The following is a 15587-nucleotide window of genomic DNA, read 5'->3' on the forward strand; positions in this document are numbered from 1 at the left end:
GTACTAGCCTTTCTACGTCTCAGGGGCATCCTGGTGGTGGCTTACCTGGACAATCTGCTATTTTTTGCGGATTCCCCGACACAGTTGTCCTAGGACCTCCAGGAAGCAAGGGAGATTCTGGAAAACTTAGGTTGGCTACTCAATCTGGAAAAATCCAGCTTGACGCCCTCCCAAAGAGTCACCTTTCTAGGATATGTGCTGGATTCAACCAGACAGATGACTTTTCTCCCAACAGAAAAAGTTCAGAAGGTGGACAATGTAATATCACTACTTCAGAGCAGCGGCCAGCTTCCGATAAGGAAGGTAATGTCAGCTTTGGGGTTATTAACATCTTCTCTTCCTGCAGTGCAGTGGGCAGGTCTACATTACCGACCACTACAACTGTTCATACTGAACATTTGGGATCACAAACCGGACTCCTTGGACTCCTTGATATCCATACCGGTTCACATCAAGAGGTCCCTTTGGTGGTGGAGGAAGGGGGCGAACCTATTACAGGGTCTGGATTGGATCTCCCCGATCTCCAGAACAGTGACAACAGATGCCAGTGGCTCCGGTTGGGGAGCACACCTGGACTCTCTTCTGACACAGGGTCACTGGGCCAAAGAGGACTCACAAAAATCCTTGAATTGGAGAGAACTAAAAGCGATAGAGTTAGCCCTCAAAGCCTTTCAGAAGGAGCTTCAGGGACAGCATGTTCGAATCCGGACGGACAACTCCTCCGCAGTAGCTTATGTCAACAAGCAGGGGGGTACCAGGAGCAAGTCCTTATGGGATCTGACAAAATCTATTCTCATATGGGCAGAGGCCAATGTCTTGTCCCTCTCAGCCATACATCTGAAGGGAGAATTAAATCAGGTCGCAGACTTCCTCAGCAGGAAGAAGCTGAGGGAGGGCGATTGGGTTCTGAATCAAGAAGTCTTCAGAGCGATCACTCAAAGGTGGGGTATGCCGGAGGTGGATTTATTCCCCTCAAGAGAAAACGCCAAGACTCGGCTCTTTTTTTCCCTAAACAGGTGGGATGGAGCTCTGGCGGTGGACGCTCTGGCCCAAACCTGGCAGTTCTCCAGGTGTTATGCTTTCCCCCCTCCGGTTCTAATACCAGCAGTCTTGAGGAAACTGCAGGGGGAGAACACAACACTGATTCTTGTTGCACCTCATTGGCCCAGAAGACCATGGTTCTCCATCCTGTAAGGCTTATCGATAGAACCTCCTTGGATTCTACCAATCCGGGAGGATCTCCTTTCACAGGGTCCAATCTGCTGCCCGCAGGTAGAGAGGTGGAATCTGGCAGCTTGGCTTCTGAGGAGGAGCTGCTGAAGGGCAAGGGGTTTTCAGAACGCTTGATCAAAACTCTCTTAAGTTGTAGGAAGAAGGAGACGCAAGCCATTTACCAAAAAGTGTGGAAACGGTTTAACATCTGGTGCGCAGAAAGCTCCTTCAGTGTTAGCAGCTCTGTGGCCGTTTTAGAATTTCTACAGGCGGTGGCTGATAAAGGACTGGCAATTAGCACGCTGAAAGGTCAGGTGTCAGCGTTAAGTGTATTTTTGGAGAAACAACTAGCGTTTGACCCTTGGGTTTCTAGATTTTTCAAGGCTTTGAGTAGACGAAGACCTGTAAAAACCTCCAACTTCCCAGTTTGGGATCTCTCATTGGTTCTTCAGGCCTTTACAGTAGAACCATTTGAACCTTTAGACAATTGTACTTTAAAAGTGATCACTCTTAAAATTGTATTTTTAGTAGCCATCACTACAGCCAGGAGAGTGAGTGAACTCGAGGCCCTATCTATTAGGGCCCCCTTTTTTCAAGTTTTTCCGGATCGCATCATTTTTAAGACAGATCCGGCTTTTCTACCAAAGGTAGCTTCTAATTTTCATAGGAGTCAAGAAATAACATTGCCTTCTTTTTGTTCAAACCCTGTGAGGGAACAGGAACACAAGTTTCACAACCTAGACGTTAGGAGATGTGTACTACAATACTTGGATTTCACAAGTCAATTCAGGAAAGCTGATTCACTGTTTGTTTTATTTTCTGGGTCCAGGAAAGGGTCCAGGGCTTCTAGACGCACGATAGCCAGGTGGTTAAGGGCAGCCATTGTTCTAGCCTATTCTTCTAGGGGAGTAGAGCCTCCACAGGGCATCAAGGCTCATTCCACCAGGGCAGTAGCAACTTCCCAAGCAGAGTGTGCTGGTGCTTCCCCGGAGCAGATCTGCAAAGCTGCAACATGGTCTAGTTTTTCAACGTTTGTAAAACACTACAGACTGGACCTACTTTCAACCAAAGACCAGGCTTTTGGACGTAAAGTACTGCAGGCAGTTGTCCCACCCTAGGGTAAGGTGCTCGCTTATCCTCTCTACAGTACCTGTCCTGAAAGACGAACAGGGAAAATCGGGGTTACTTACCGGTAACATCCCTTTTCCAGGAGTCTTTCAGGACAGCACTGGTACCCACCCTCTTTTCTTTATCGTTACATCACGGGACACAGAGCGGCATTCATTACTATATGGGTTATATGGAGTACCTTCAGGTGTAGACACTGGCAATCTTCAAACAGGAAATGCCCCTCCCTATATAACCCCCTCCCATAGGAGGAGTACCTCAGTTTTTACGCCAGTGTCTTAGGTGTTAGTCATGGTTTAGCTTGCCTCCGCATCCTTGGGATTAGGTGAGCTACCGGTTCTGTCCAAAAAAGCCTGCGCGCTAAAGTGGTCAGTAACCGGACCCCAAACCCTTGGGGTATAGCCCATAATGCTTTCTTTTTAAGAGAGCTGGACCCTGGGCCCAGAACTTAGAAACCTTTGGGGCGCCTAATGTTTTCTGTTTGCCAGGGTGCTGTATGGGCCCAGGACAGTGGATCCTTCATGGAAGAAGAAGGTTCCCAGGGCCTGAAGGTCTAGACATCCCCACGGAGATGGGGGAAGATTGGACCTCTTGCTTGGCAAAGTCCTGCGGCATGGAGCAGGTAAGTAAGGGGAAAAACCTGCGGGGCTTGGCTCTTAGCAAGTTTTTTCTGGGAGGTCACAGGGGACATGCCTAAGGGTTATGCATTGCATCTGGCAAACCAGTCACATATCATGAAGATAGGATGGCTCTATATGTTATAGTTCCCCATAAAAAGTGACCTCCCTGGTAGTGTTGTAAAAGCTGTGAGTGGGGCCTTTTATGTACAAGTGTATGTGTGTGTCAGAGAGCTATGCTTACCTGCAAGCCTCCAGGCGATGCTCTATCCAGTCCTCTCCCTCATGCCTGCAAGGCAGGCAAAACGCTGACCTCCTCGTGTGTTCACAGGCCTGCGGCTGCAGGAACAGAGAGGCCCTTCCTCCCAACCCCCCCCCCCCCGTCGCGGGCGCGCGCGCGGTGCGCGTGCACGTGTTATAGACGCATTTGGCGCCGTTTTAGCTGGGGGGGAAGGGCGGGTCAGTGGTTTAAAGGAAGGGGCGGCCCTTCCTTAGATGCCACAGCTCATTCATTTCTCTGGCTTAAGGGAGGAAGGACTGGAGGGAAGCACGGGGCGCTGAGGACACACAGTGGCCAGAAAGAATACTACAGTCTTCAGAAGATTGTGGTTTAGCCTAGGAATAGGCTGGTTTTCTTTTCCATCTCATAGTCTTTTCTTTGGCAATACTACTCAGGGGGATAGAATGTTTTTTCTTGCCTAGATTGAAAAAAAAAAAAAAAAAAAAGAAGAAAAGTTTTTCTTTGAAAAAAAAAAAAAAAAAAAAGTGTCATCTAGGGTAGAGGAAACATTTTTTATTCCCCAAACAGGTGTTTGGGCATTTAACTATTATAAGTCCCAGGTACCAATAAGTAGCAGGTGTACCTCGGTATTGTACCATGGCATCAAGATCAGAGGGTACAAAAGGTGGGGATTCCCCCGCAGAGTCTGAGGTCTCGGATAGAGCTATGCCGCTGCTTTCCCCACAGGGAGCCGTTGGGCCATCGGGGTCTGGGGCTAGAGCTGACGCGAGTCAACCCAACCCTAAGGTGGTCACGGAAGAGGTGTTACTCGCCTCTTTAAATGAGATGCGGAGAAGCATGGGAGAAATGATAGCCGCAGCCATGCGGGGTAGTAAGCGGAATAGATCTCCGTCACCCGTGCGCGGACCCTCGGAAGAGGAGGTCCTTTCCTCTGGGGAATTGGACGACCTCTTGGACAGAGACCAAGTAGGTTCAGGGATCGAAGATCCGGATACAGAGGAGTCTGGGGCAGTCTCCCTGAGGGAGAGCTGGTGGATTCAGGGCTTGACGGACTTGGTCCATAAGGCATTCAACCTGCCTGTACCAGATCTCCAGGTATCGACGGTTTCAGCTTTGGGCTCACTGAGGGCGCCTCAAAGCAGGGCTGTGTTTCCGATCCATCCTCTCTTAGAGGGAGTCTTGTTCCAAGAGTGGAACAAACCAGACAAGGTTTTCTTTCCACCTAAGAAATTTTCTGTCTTATATCCTATGGAAGAAAAGTTTTCCAAGAAATGGGCTTCTCCTGCAGTAGACGCAGCCATCTCATGTGTTAACAAATCGTTAACATGTCCTGTAGAAAACGTACAGGTTTTCAAAGATCCAGTTGATAGACGCTTGGAAGCCCTACTTAAGAACTCCTTCACTTCTGCAGGGGCAGTAGTACAGCCAGCCGTGGCTGCGATTGGAGTCGCTCAAGCTTTATCGGATCAATTTAAACAAATGCTTGAACTTATTCCTGCCGAGCAGGCAGAAGAATTTTCGGATGTCCCTAAAGCCATATGTTTTACGGTAGACGCAATCAAGGATTCTATCCAACAAGCGTCACGTTTATCATTATCCCTTATCCATATGAGAAGACTCTTATGGTTAAAAAGCTGGGAGGCTGAGCCCCCATGCAAGAAGCTCCTGGCAGGGTTTCCCTTCCATGGAGGACGGCTCTTCGGAGAGGACTTAGATAAATACATTCAGACCATTTCAAACGGCAAGAGTACTCTCTTGCCAACTAAGAAGAGGGTTCAGGGGCCTGCGTTTAAACGACAGTCCTCCCCTGGGCAGGGGCCCTCTAATGCCAAGCAGTATCGACGGCCTCCTGCAAGAACAAACTTCGGCTTCAACAGCAGATCAAGAGGACAGGCTGTTAGGGGCAAGAGGCAGTGGTTTCGCAAGCCGGCAAAACCAGCCCCCAAGTCTACCTCATGAAGGGGCGCCCCCACCCACGAAGGTGGGGGGAAGGCTGCGACTCTTTTCGGAGATTTGGGAAGCCAGCATTCCCGACGAGTGGGTATGGTCTTCCGTGGCCACAGGCTACAAGCTAGAATTCCTAAGGTTTCCTCCTCCTCATTTCCAGGAGTCGAGGATTCCAAACGATCTGGAGAAAGGAGCCGCATTAAAGTCGGCTCTAGATCATCTACTTTCCCAGGAAGTGATAGTGGAGGTACCAGTCCTGGAACAGGGGCTGGGTTTCTACTCCAACCTATTCATCATCCCAAAGCCCAATGGAGATGTCAGGCCAATTTTGGACCTAAAGATGGTAAATGCATACTTAAAAATCCGCTCATTTCGGATGGAATCCGTGCGGTCAGCAGCTGCCACACTCCAAAAGGACGACTTCATGGCGTCCATAGACATAAAGGATGCCTACCTTCATGTTCCAATTTATCAGCCACATCAAAGATATCTACGCTTTATGGTGGCTTCGCGTCATTTCCAATTCGTGACACTTCCCTTCGGGTTGGCTACGGCCCCCCGGGTGTTCACGAAGGTTCTAGCTCCAATCCTAGCCAAGCTAAGGATCCAAGGGGTCACGATCCTAGCATACCTGGACGACCTCCTAGTCATAGACCACTCGTCTCCCGGCTTGGAACGAGCAGTGGCCCTCACGGTCCAATACCTCGAGAGGTTCGGCTGGGTCCTAAATCGAGAGAAGTCAGCATTCCAGCCCACAAGGCAGTTGGAATATCTCGGCATGAGATTAGACACAGAACAACAAGGGGTGTTCCTACCTCTGAGGAAGGTCAAAGCCATCAAGGAATTAATCCTACTGGTTCTAAGCAAGAAAGAACCGACTATTCGCCTATGTATGAGATTACTAGGCAAGATGGTGGCTACTTTCGAGGCGGTGCCATACGCCCAGAGCCACACTCGCATCCTGCAGGCAGCCATCCTGTCAGCATGGAGCAGAAGGCCACAGGCCTTGGATATCCCATTGCCTCTCTCATCAAGAGTCCGACAAAGTCTGTGTTGGTGGTTAGACCCTCAGAATCTACTGAAGGGGAGGTCTTTCAGCCCAGTGGCTTGGAAGATAGTGACCACAGACGCCAGCCTGACGGGCTGGGGAGCGATTGTGGATGGTTCCACTCGCCAAGGTATTTGGACAAAGCCAGAGAAGCTTTTACCCATCAACATCTTGGAGCTCAGAGCTGTTCGACTAGCCCTCAGGGCTTGGACGTCGAAATTGCAGGGGCTCCCGGTGAGAATTCAATCAGACAATGCCACGGCAGTGGCATACATAAATCACCAAGGGGGGACCAGGAGTCAGGCCACTCAGAGAGAAGTGAGCTTGATTCTCCTATGGGCAGAGGCTCATGTGCCCTGCATATCGGCAATATTCATTCCCGGAGTGGACAACTTTCAGGCGGACTTCTTAAGCCGCCAGACTCTATGGCCGGGGGAATGGTCTCTGCATCCACAAGTCTTTCAAGCACTCTGCCAAAGATGGGGAGTGCCGGACGTGGATATCATGGCATCGAGACTCAACAAGAAACTAGACAGGTTCATGTCCCGCTCAAGGGATCCGATGGCCTGCGGAACCGATGCGTTGGTTTGCCCTTGGCATCAGTTCAAACTTCTTTATGCGTTTCCCCCGCTCCAGTTACTACCCCGCCTGCTGCGCAGGATCCGGGTGGAGCACATACCAGTCATCCTGGTAGCTCCAGCATGGCCCAGAAGGGCATGGTACTCACTAATCTTAAGGATGGTAGTGGGAGACCCTTGGACTCTTCCTCTACGGCCAGACCTGCTATCGCAAGGTCCGATCCTCCACCCTGCCTTACGGCATCTAAATTTGACGGCCTGGAAGCTGAATCCCTGATTCTCAGGGGTAGAGGTCTGTCTCAGAAAGTAATCTCTACCCTAATCAGAGCCAGGAAACCGGTCTCTAGGGTGATTTATTACAGGGTCTGGAAGGCCTATGTAGGCTGGTGTGAGTCCAAGCGATGGCTTTCTCGCAAATTTACCATCGATAGAGTATTAAGTTTTCTCCAGCTAGGAGTGGATAAAGGATTGGCATTAAGCACAATCAAAGGACAGATTTCTGCTCTGTCAGTGTGGTTTCAGCGGCCGCTGGCCACCCACTCGCTGGTTAAGACCTTCCTTCAAGGGGTCTTACGTATTAGACCTCCAGTTAAATCCCCGCTTTGTCCGTGGGATTTAAATCTTGTTCTGTCAAGTTTACAGAAACAACCGTTTGAGCCGTTGGCTGATATTCCTTTGGTTCTACTGACAAGGAAGTTAGTATTTTTGGTTGCCATAGTTTCCGCAAGAAGAGTTTCGGAGCTGGCAGCCTTATCCTGTAAGGAACCATATCTTGTTTTTCATAAGGACAGGGTCGTTCTCCGCCCTCATCCTTCCTTCCTTCCGAAGGTCATATCCAGTTTTCATTTGAACCAGGATTTGGTATTACCATCCTTCTTCCCTAAACCTACTTCCAGAAAGGAAGGGTTGCTGCATACCTTGGATATTGTCAGGGCCATGAAGGCCTATCTTAAAGCTACAAAGAAGATCCGGAAGACAGATGTGCTGTTCATTCTACCGGATGGGCCCAAGAAGGGGCAGGCAGCTGCAAAGTCCACCATTTCTAGGTGGATTAAGCAATTAATCACTCAGGCCTACGGCTTGAAAGGGTTGCCTCCTCCAGTATCATTAAAGGCTCATTCTACTAGAGCCATGGGCGCCTCCTGGGCAGCACACCACCAGATCTCTATGGCTCAAGTTTGCAAGGCGGCAACCTGGTCTTCTGTCCACACGTTTACAAAATTCTACAAGTTGGACGTAAGAAGGAATACTGATACTGCCTTCGGGCAGGCAGTGCTGCAGGCTGCAGTTTGAGACCCTCGGATTCCGGGGGCTCCTCTTTTTTTGAGTTAAATTTAAAATTTAAGATTATTTTTCTCAAATAAGTTGGATTTATTATGATTTGAGTATATCTCTAAATTAAATCCTTTTGTCTTGGAGATGTTCTCCCTCCCCTCATTGTAAGCATTGCTTTGGGACATCCCATATAGTAATGAATGCCGCTCTGTGTCCCGTGATGTAACGATAAAGAAAAAGAGATTTTTAATACAGCTTACCTGTAAAATCTTTTTCTTGGAGTACATCACGGGACACAGAGCTCCCACCCCTCTTTTGAGGACCATTTTGGGAGGCATACTGCTTGCTACAAAACTGAGGTACTCCTCCTATGGGAGGGGGTTATATAGGGAGGGGCATTTCCTGTTTGAAGATTGCCAGTGTCTACACCTGAAGGTACTCCATATAACCCATATAGTAATGAATGCCGCTCTGTGTCCCGTGATGTACTCCAAGAAAAAGATTTTACAGGTAAGCTGTATTAAAAATCTCTTTTTTTGTAGGGGATATTATGAAAACTCATCAGACGAGGCCGTCAGGTAAGATGAAATATTGTACTTTTATGACGTGTTCTTGTGTCTCCCCAGCTGGCCGGAGGTACTCTGGAAAAAACTGAGGAGCTGAGGGAGGATGAGGCTTAAATTCCTAATTGGAAGGCGGTGTTTCCTGTGAGGGGAGGAGCCTGTGTCTCTCTACAGTACCTGTCCTGAAAGACTCCTGGAAAAGGGATGTTACCGGTAAGTAACCCCGATTTTTTTTTTTCAGCCATAGTTTAGCAATATATTTATTTATGAGCACAACCAGCTTGGTTCTTCCTGCTGGAGTAATTGGCACATTTGTGGCCATGCCATTCCTAACATGATCTTCTTTCTTTGTGTTATAGATACGTTTGCTGTTGCAGAGTATAATTCTCCCTGCAGTACAGGTACTTTATGGTATTTTTTTATGTTTATTTCCATTTTTACTGGAGCATTTGCAGTTTTCATACCTCATGAAGGTCAATCCCCATAGAATCTCCTGCAATGACTAAAGGTCATCAATTTATAAGTGCAAATGTGCCAGATATTCACACATTTCCTCCAAAATCACAAAGTAATGATCTGGTGATGGATGTCCTGTTACAAATGAGCAATCTTGATACTGTTTATAAAACATGTCTGTGCTCATTACCTACAAGGAAGGTGTCATTATGGGGCAGTGACAATTCTGCAAGCTACTGTTAGATTAGAGGTGTCTTCATGTAGAGCTACAGTGCCAATTCTTGGTGAACTACTGAACTACATCCACACAAATATACAAATGTGAAATTGGAGTTTGCATTAAAAAAATCAAAAGGCATCCATACATTATGTGATAGAGCTGCTATTAACATTTCCAGCTCTGTGTTTAATATTATTAACACAGAAAATTAGATGTTTGACAGTTAAAACGAAATTGCTGCCGTTGAAAAAAGGCAGTGTGATGCATGGACTGGTATTTTTTCAGAAAATGTCATTCATTCCATTACCATCTACTAAACAAATGAATTCAGTCAGCGCAAAAATAAATTATAGTCCTCTTATATTAAGCAGCTGAACACTCAAGGTCAATATATTGCACTCCTTGAAATAACATAAAATCTATAAAATAGTGCAGGGATAGGATTCTCATTAGTGATCAGGGTGTTTGAATATGTTACAATAATTGTGCATCCTTTTCTTGCTTTTACCGCCGTAAATACAGGCCACTCACCTCACTTAGTGGACCACTGAGTGAACAGAAAGGTCATTCACACTATCCCCACAGGGGCAATCAAGATGATGAAATCCTGCCTCGAAGCCACTCCAACGATCAGAATCCAGTTTCAAACTTGTAGCAGTGGTATAACCTTCTTATATGCAGTTGGTAACAGTGTGATTCATGCAAAAGTCAATAGAACATATATAGTGCTCTCCTGCTTGTACTTAAAACTGGTTCTTTATTAAAACAAGTAAAATTACTTACAAACAACGAAGAGTGCAATAGATGTGGCCTAATATTACACTACCGGCGCCTGATAACACTATAACACCTTTACCTAAAGTGACAGTGCAAAGGTGAAAGAATACCAGAAAGTGTAAAGAAAATACCAATGGTGAAAGTGGTATTAATCTGTGGAAAGCAGCTATTTGAATTAAATGGAGCAAACCATTTAAAAGAATAAAACAAAGTATCTGTATATCACGTGAACGGTTGTTCAGAAGATAAAACAGCGCTAGTGAGTTGGTAGTGTGCCCAGCTCAGGTGAAAATATCCTAGCGATCAGTGATGATGTGAGAGGTGATCACAGAGGTGTAAGTGCACCATACACCTAAAACAATTCCACCCCTATAAGTGGTTTACTCCCCCAAATGGGGTGCAGGCTTACCACAGCAAAGAGAATAACTTTGCAAACACACCATCTGATCCTCCAGGTATTGATAGGGACAAACTCACAGCCGGAATACATAAAAGACAAACAAACAGACCAGAAAATAGTGTGATATTGCCTAAGTGTAAGTCCAGCTATGTTTAGGTAAAGACCAAAGGTTGATGCCCGTACAATAAAAAACTGTAAATGAACAAGTAAACAGGTAAGACTTCACCGCTGTCACCGCCGTCTTGACACCCCCAGGGGCCGCGCGCTTGCTTTGCAGTTGTTGCGATGTCCTAGACTGTGGTTGGTGGAGCGCGGTGGAACGCAAGCTGTTTCTCAATGTAGCGCCATTGTAGCCACGCACTGACGCGTTTCGTCACTTCCGACTTCAACAGAGGGCGTCGACGGGGTGTCAAGACGGTGGTGACAGCGGTGAAATCTTACCTGTTCACTTGTTCATTTTACAGTTTTTTATTGTACGGGCATCAACCTTTGGTCTTTACCTAAACATAGCTGGACTTACACTTAGGCAATATCACACTATTTTCTGGTCTGTTTGTTTGTCTTTTATGTATTCCGGCTGTGAGTTTGTCCCTATCAATACCTGGAGGATCAGACGGTGTGTTTGCAAAGTTATTCTCTTTGCTATGGTAAGCCTGCACCCCATTTGGGGGGAGTAAACCACTTATAGGGGTGGAATTGTTTTAGGTGTATGGTGCACTTACACCTCTGTGATCACCTCTCACATCATCACTGATCACTAGGATATTTTCACCTGAGCTGGGCACACTACCAACTCACTAGCGCTGTTTTATCTTCTGAACAACCGTTCACGTGATATATAGATACTTTGTTTTATACTTACAAACAACACTGAAACCTCAGAGTTTTGTCACATGACCAACACACTCGTCCAGCTCCATAACAAGGGCACAGGAGCCGGATTACCCAGTGTAAATGGCACTGAAACCCCACTTTAACCGAGCACATAGACGGGAGAAAAGATATGATTTTTAGGTCATAGCCATGATCTGTTTAAATCTAATCTGTTCACCCATTCCATAACATAAATAGAATGTACAATTTAAACGTTTTAAAAATTAAAACGTCATAACAGTCACCTTTCTAATACAAAAATACATGCACACAATCTGAAAAACATTACAAAAAACTTTGCAATGTGGAAAAACTTTGTTGACACCTAACACACTTCAAAAACATGTTTTCAAAAACTTTTCACAGAGAATTCTATATAAAAAGCCCTAACACACGATCTTAAATCTTTATTGGTCCAAGATAAAGCTATTTAAAACAGATTCCACATTTAACCCTTTTCTTACACCCAAAAGGATTCGTGTCGGCTAAGTTGCCGAATAAAATTACCTCCCCTGCCATGGTTAGTGACACTCTCTAAATGTTAACTTTGTGGGGCTACGATTGTGAAAAATACGGAAGTGTTTAGAAATATTATGAGTTATAACACCCTTTTTAATGTTGTTCACGTTTTCTCCAATCCTCACATTTAAGGGTCTAGAGGTCCTCCCCACGTATTGTAAACCACAGTCACATTGCGAAATGTACAAGACACCTGCCGTATTACATGTTAACTCCTAATTTGATAACTTTTATTAGTGGCAGATGCAACAAAGTCTTTGCATTTCCTAATGTTACAGCCAGCCTGCTTATATGGAGGGCATTGGCCACATGCATAAAAACATGTAAGGAAATTAAAAATCCTATTTTCTTTTTTTTTTTGTTTTTTTTTTGTTTACAAACTTTTATTGAAAAAATAGATAGTGGTACAAATCAATATAAAAAAGAGTCATTATAAAAGTTACGATTAGCTTATATAAGAAACGGAACCAATAAAAGGTACAGCATTTGAAATAAAAGGTGATAAGCATCATCAAAGATAGGGGGTCAATTAACAGATCGTGATTCAATGTACAATGTCGAAATCAAGCATATTGGTGGGTCAATGACTCCCGGGGTTAGTCTTATCTCTTATATAAATTGCGGATGTTCAAGTAATACTGGACCTAAGACCCTATCTTGCTTTAAGATTGACCATTATTTTATGGATAATTCTTTTGAATTTCCTATATTGAACATTAAAGCCTAGAATCATTCTCGTATTTGTAGATGAATTCTGATTAGGCTTAGGAACATAAGACACCAAAACTTTCCTATCAAACTTACAAACTATTTCCATCTATCTATCTAAAACTATCTTATTATACCCCTTCTGCAAAAACCAAGCAGCCAGAACTTGAGACTGAGACATAATCCCCTTCATACAAGCAATTTCTGCCTTAGGCCCCGTACACACAGTCGGTTTGGTCCGATGAGAATGAACCGAAGTTCGTTTTCATCGGACCAAACTGACCGTGTGTATAGGCTATCGGTCTGGTTTCCTTCGGTCCAAAATTTCTAAACATGCTTCAAAACCGAACCGATGGACCGCTGCCCCATCGGACCAAACCAATGGTTAGTACAGAAAAGCATCGGTTCAAAACCTGCGCATGCTCAGAATCAAGTCGACGCATGCTTGGAAGCATTGAACTTCGTTTTTTTCAGCACGTCGTGTGTTTTACGTCACCGCGTTCTGACCCGATCGGATTTTGAACTGATGGTGTGTACACACATCAGACCATCAGGCCACTTCAGCGGTGAACCGATGAAAACGGTCCGTCGGGCCATTCTCATCGGTTTTGTCCGACCGTGTGTACGGGGCCTTAGGCGTATGAATTGTCCCCTGGTGATGTTACAAAGCCACTTGCTATGGTGGCAATTCTCCACTGGAATGAAAGCATTATGATCTATTAATTTGACATGGTTTGTCATCTTAATTCGGTCCCCATCCTTGGATATATCCAAATCAAGGAAGACCGTTCATCCAATATTAACATTCCAGGTCAGAACAATGTTTTTATTATTGGCATTGAGTCTCCGCATGAATATGCCAAGACTAGATTTATCACCATCCCATACCATAATGAGATCATCGATGCATCTCTGTTTGCAGACTAGCTCTGTGGGTCTTAAATGCGGCTTCTTCCTCCCAGTGTGCCATAAACAGATTGGATACACTGGAAACGAACCGAGCCCCCATTGCTACTCCCCTAGTTTGGAAAACAAATTGTTTGCCATACCAGAAGTAGTTTCTCGACAAACAGAACTTTAGACTATCTGTAAAAAAGTTCTTATGTTTTCTAGATAGGCCAGATGTACTAAAAGCCCAAGGCACTAATGATAAAGCATCCTCATGAGTAATGATGGTGTAAAGAGAACTAACATCTGCCGTAATCAGAAAACTAGAAGGGGAAACTCTCAAAAATTCAAGAATTTGGATGATATGTTTAGTGTCCTTCAGGAACGCATTGGTTTTACCAACCAAAGGCTGGAGAAAAGTGTCTATTTATTGACCCAGCCTCGAAGAGACGGAGTCAATACCGTTCACTATCGGTCTCCCAGGTGGGTTAACACTTGATTGCCCCTGTGGGGAAAGCGTCAATGATCTTTCTGTTCACTCAGAGGTCCATTAAGTGAGGTGAGCGGCCTGTATTTAAGGTGGTGGCAGCACAGAAAAGGATGCAAAATTATTGCAACATATTCGAACACCTTGATCATTACTACTGGCTGTTTCTGTTGAAATATTGGCCTTTCCCAAGCTGCCTTGCTGCAAGATGGTAACAGCAGCTCTGCCACAGGCAATTAGCTCTTCCCACTAAATAAAACTCTCTACTTGGCCAATATAATATTGCTTGGGATAGGAGTGTACCAATTGCTGATCTCCCTCTCCAAAAGTACTGCAAGAGTTAAATGTTTAGGTCTAGAGGGTGCAAAAAGCACTTTTTATGTGATCTTCCACTCCTGCAGGTTTACCGTAGGCAGTAAGCCTGGTCTCTGCATTCCCTTCTCCAGCAGTCGCAGGTCCTCTGACATCATCAAGTCCAATGCATTGCCCATAGCCTTACATTGGACCTGAGGTTGCTGAGGGGGACAGTCCACTGCTGGAACATAGGGGACTAGAGGAAGAGCAAAAGCTGCCATTAATAGCCATTTAGTCTGCCCATACATGGTTCGCATCTCTATGGCGGGCCTAAGGGTAAGCATTAAAGCCAGGTAATTAGCATTTGTAAAACGATCAGTCAGCTGTGGCAGTCCCAATATTTCTTTCAGTACAGGTTTCCAGTGACCCTGGAACGGACTTCTTCATTTTAAAAAAGTACTTTTCGCCTGCTCATTCAGTAGCTTTGATCTTGAGGTCATCCACTAAAAAAACTGTGCAGATCCAATTCTGACTTCACTAGCTACATACTTGTTTCAAGTTAGTGCCTCAGAACACTTTGGTGTGAAACTTCTAAAACCAAAGCTCAATAAATACACTTTTATGAAATTCAGAGAGGATTGTAATTTATATTAAATCTTTCACTCTTCACAGGTTCCTAGAACGAAGATGACGTTCTTTAACTTCATCAAAGGACAATGAGTTTTTACATCTGACCTACAATATGTTAACAACTTTTAATGGAATAAAAAAATTAATTAAACTGGAAAACATATTCTATAACTTTACAATGGCCGTGTCCCCCATGACAATGAATGAATTACTTTTTTTTTATTAACATCTATTACATAGACCGATCTCATTGTAATGAGTAATGTAAATATTTGACTGTAATTTTGAAAACATTTTGAGAATGCAGTTATCAGATCTTTCATCATAATACAGGCTCAGTGCACCCAGAAGTGATTTTTGTGTAGCGCTACCCCCACAGGAGCTGCTGGTGATATTGAGTCCTCTGCTCTTTCTCTGGTTCTAGTTGGAACCTCACTCCTTCCGGCACCAACAGACTACCTTGGCTGGGAACTCCCAGCAGTCGCACACGAATGGCACAAACTGACTGTTAGAAAATAACCAATTGTATTGGCAGACCAAAGTGAAAAGGTAACACAGCAAATCAGTAGTTCACCATCAACACATGAAAAAAACAGAGCAATACAAATACAATGCAGTTAACACAGTTACCTTTAAGAATGAACTCATTGTTTACTGCAGTACCAAAAGCATAAACGATGTCTCCCTGACTACCTCTATCACAGCCAGCACCAAAATACTTGATGC

At 45.0% G+C, this 15587-nt stretch overlaps 1 protein-coding gene across 1 annotated transcript in view; it reads left to right on the forward strand.

Annotated features, from left to right (window-relative positions):
- LOC120910398 (alpha-2-macroglobulin-like protein 1) overlaps positions 1 to 15020 on the forward strand; it is a 268848-nt gene extending 253828 nt beyond the window's left edge. The window contains exons 35-36 of the mRNA XM_040322155.1: positions 8969 to 9010; positions 14904 to 15020. Of these exons, the coding sequence (XP_040178089.1) occupies positions 8969 to 9010; positions 14904 to 14911 (50 nt within the window). The 3' untranslated portion in view covers positions 14912 to 15020. The remainder of the gene's footprint in view (positions 1 to 8968; positions 9011 to 14903) is intronic.
- The last annotated feature ends 567 nt before the right edge of the window (positions 15021 to 15587 follow it).

Source organism: Rana temporaria, chromosome 8 (assembly GCF_905171775.1).
Source record: "Rana temporaria chromosome 8, aRanTem1.1, whole genome shotgun sequence".
Classification (NCBI taxonomy): Eukaryota; Metazoa; Chordata; class Amphibia; order Anura; family Ranidae; genus Rana; species Rana temporaria.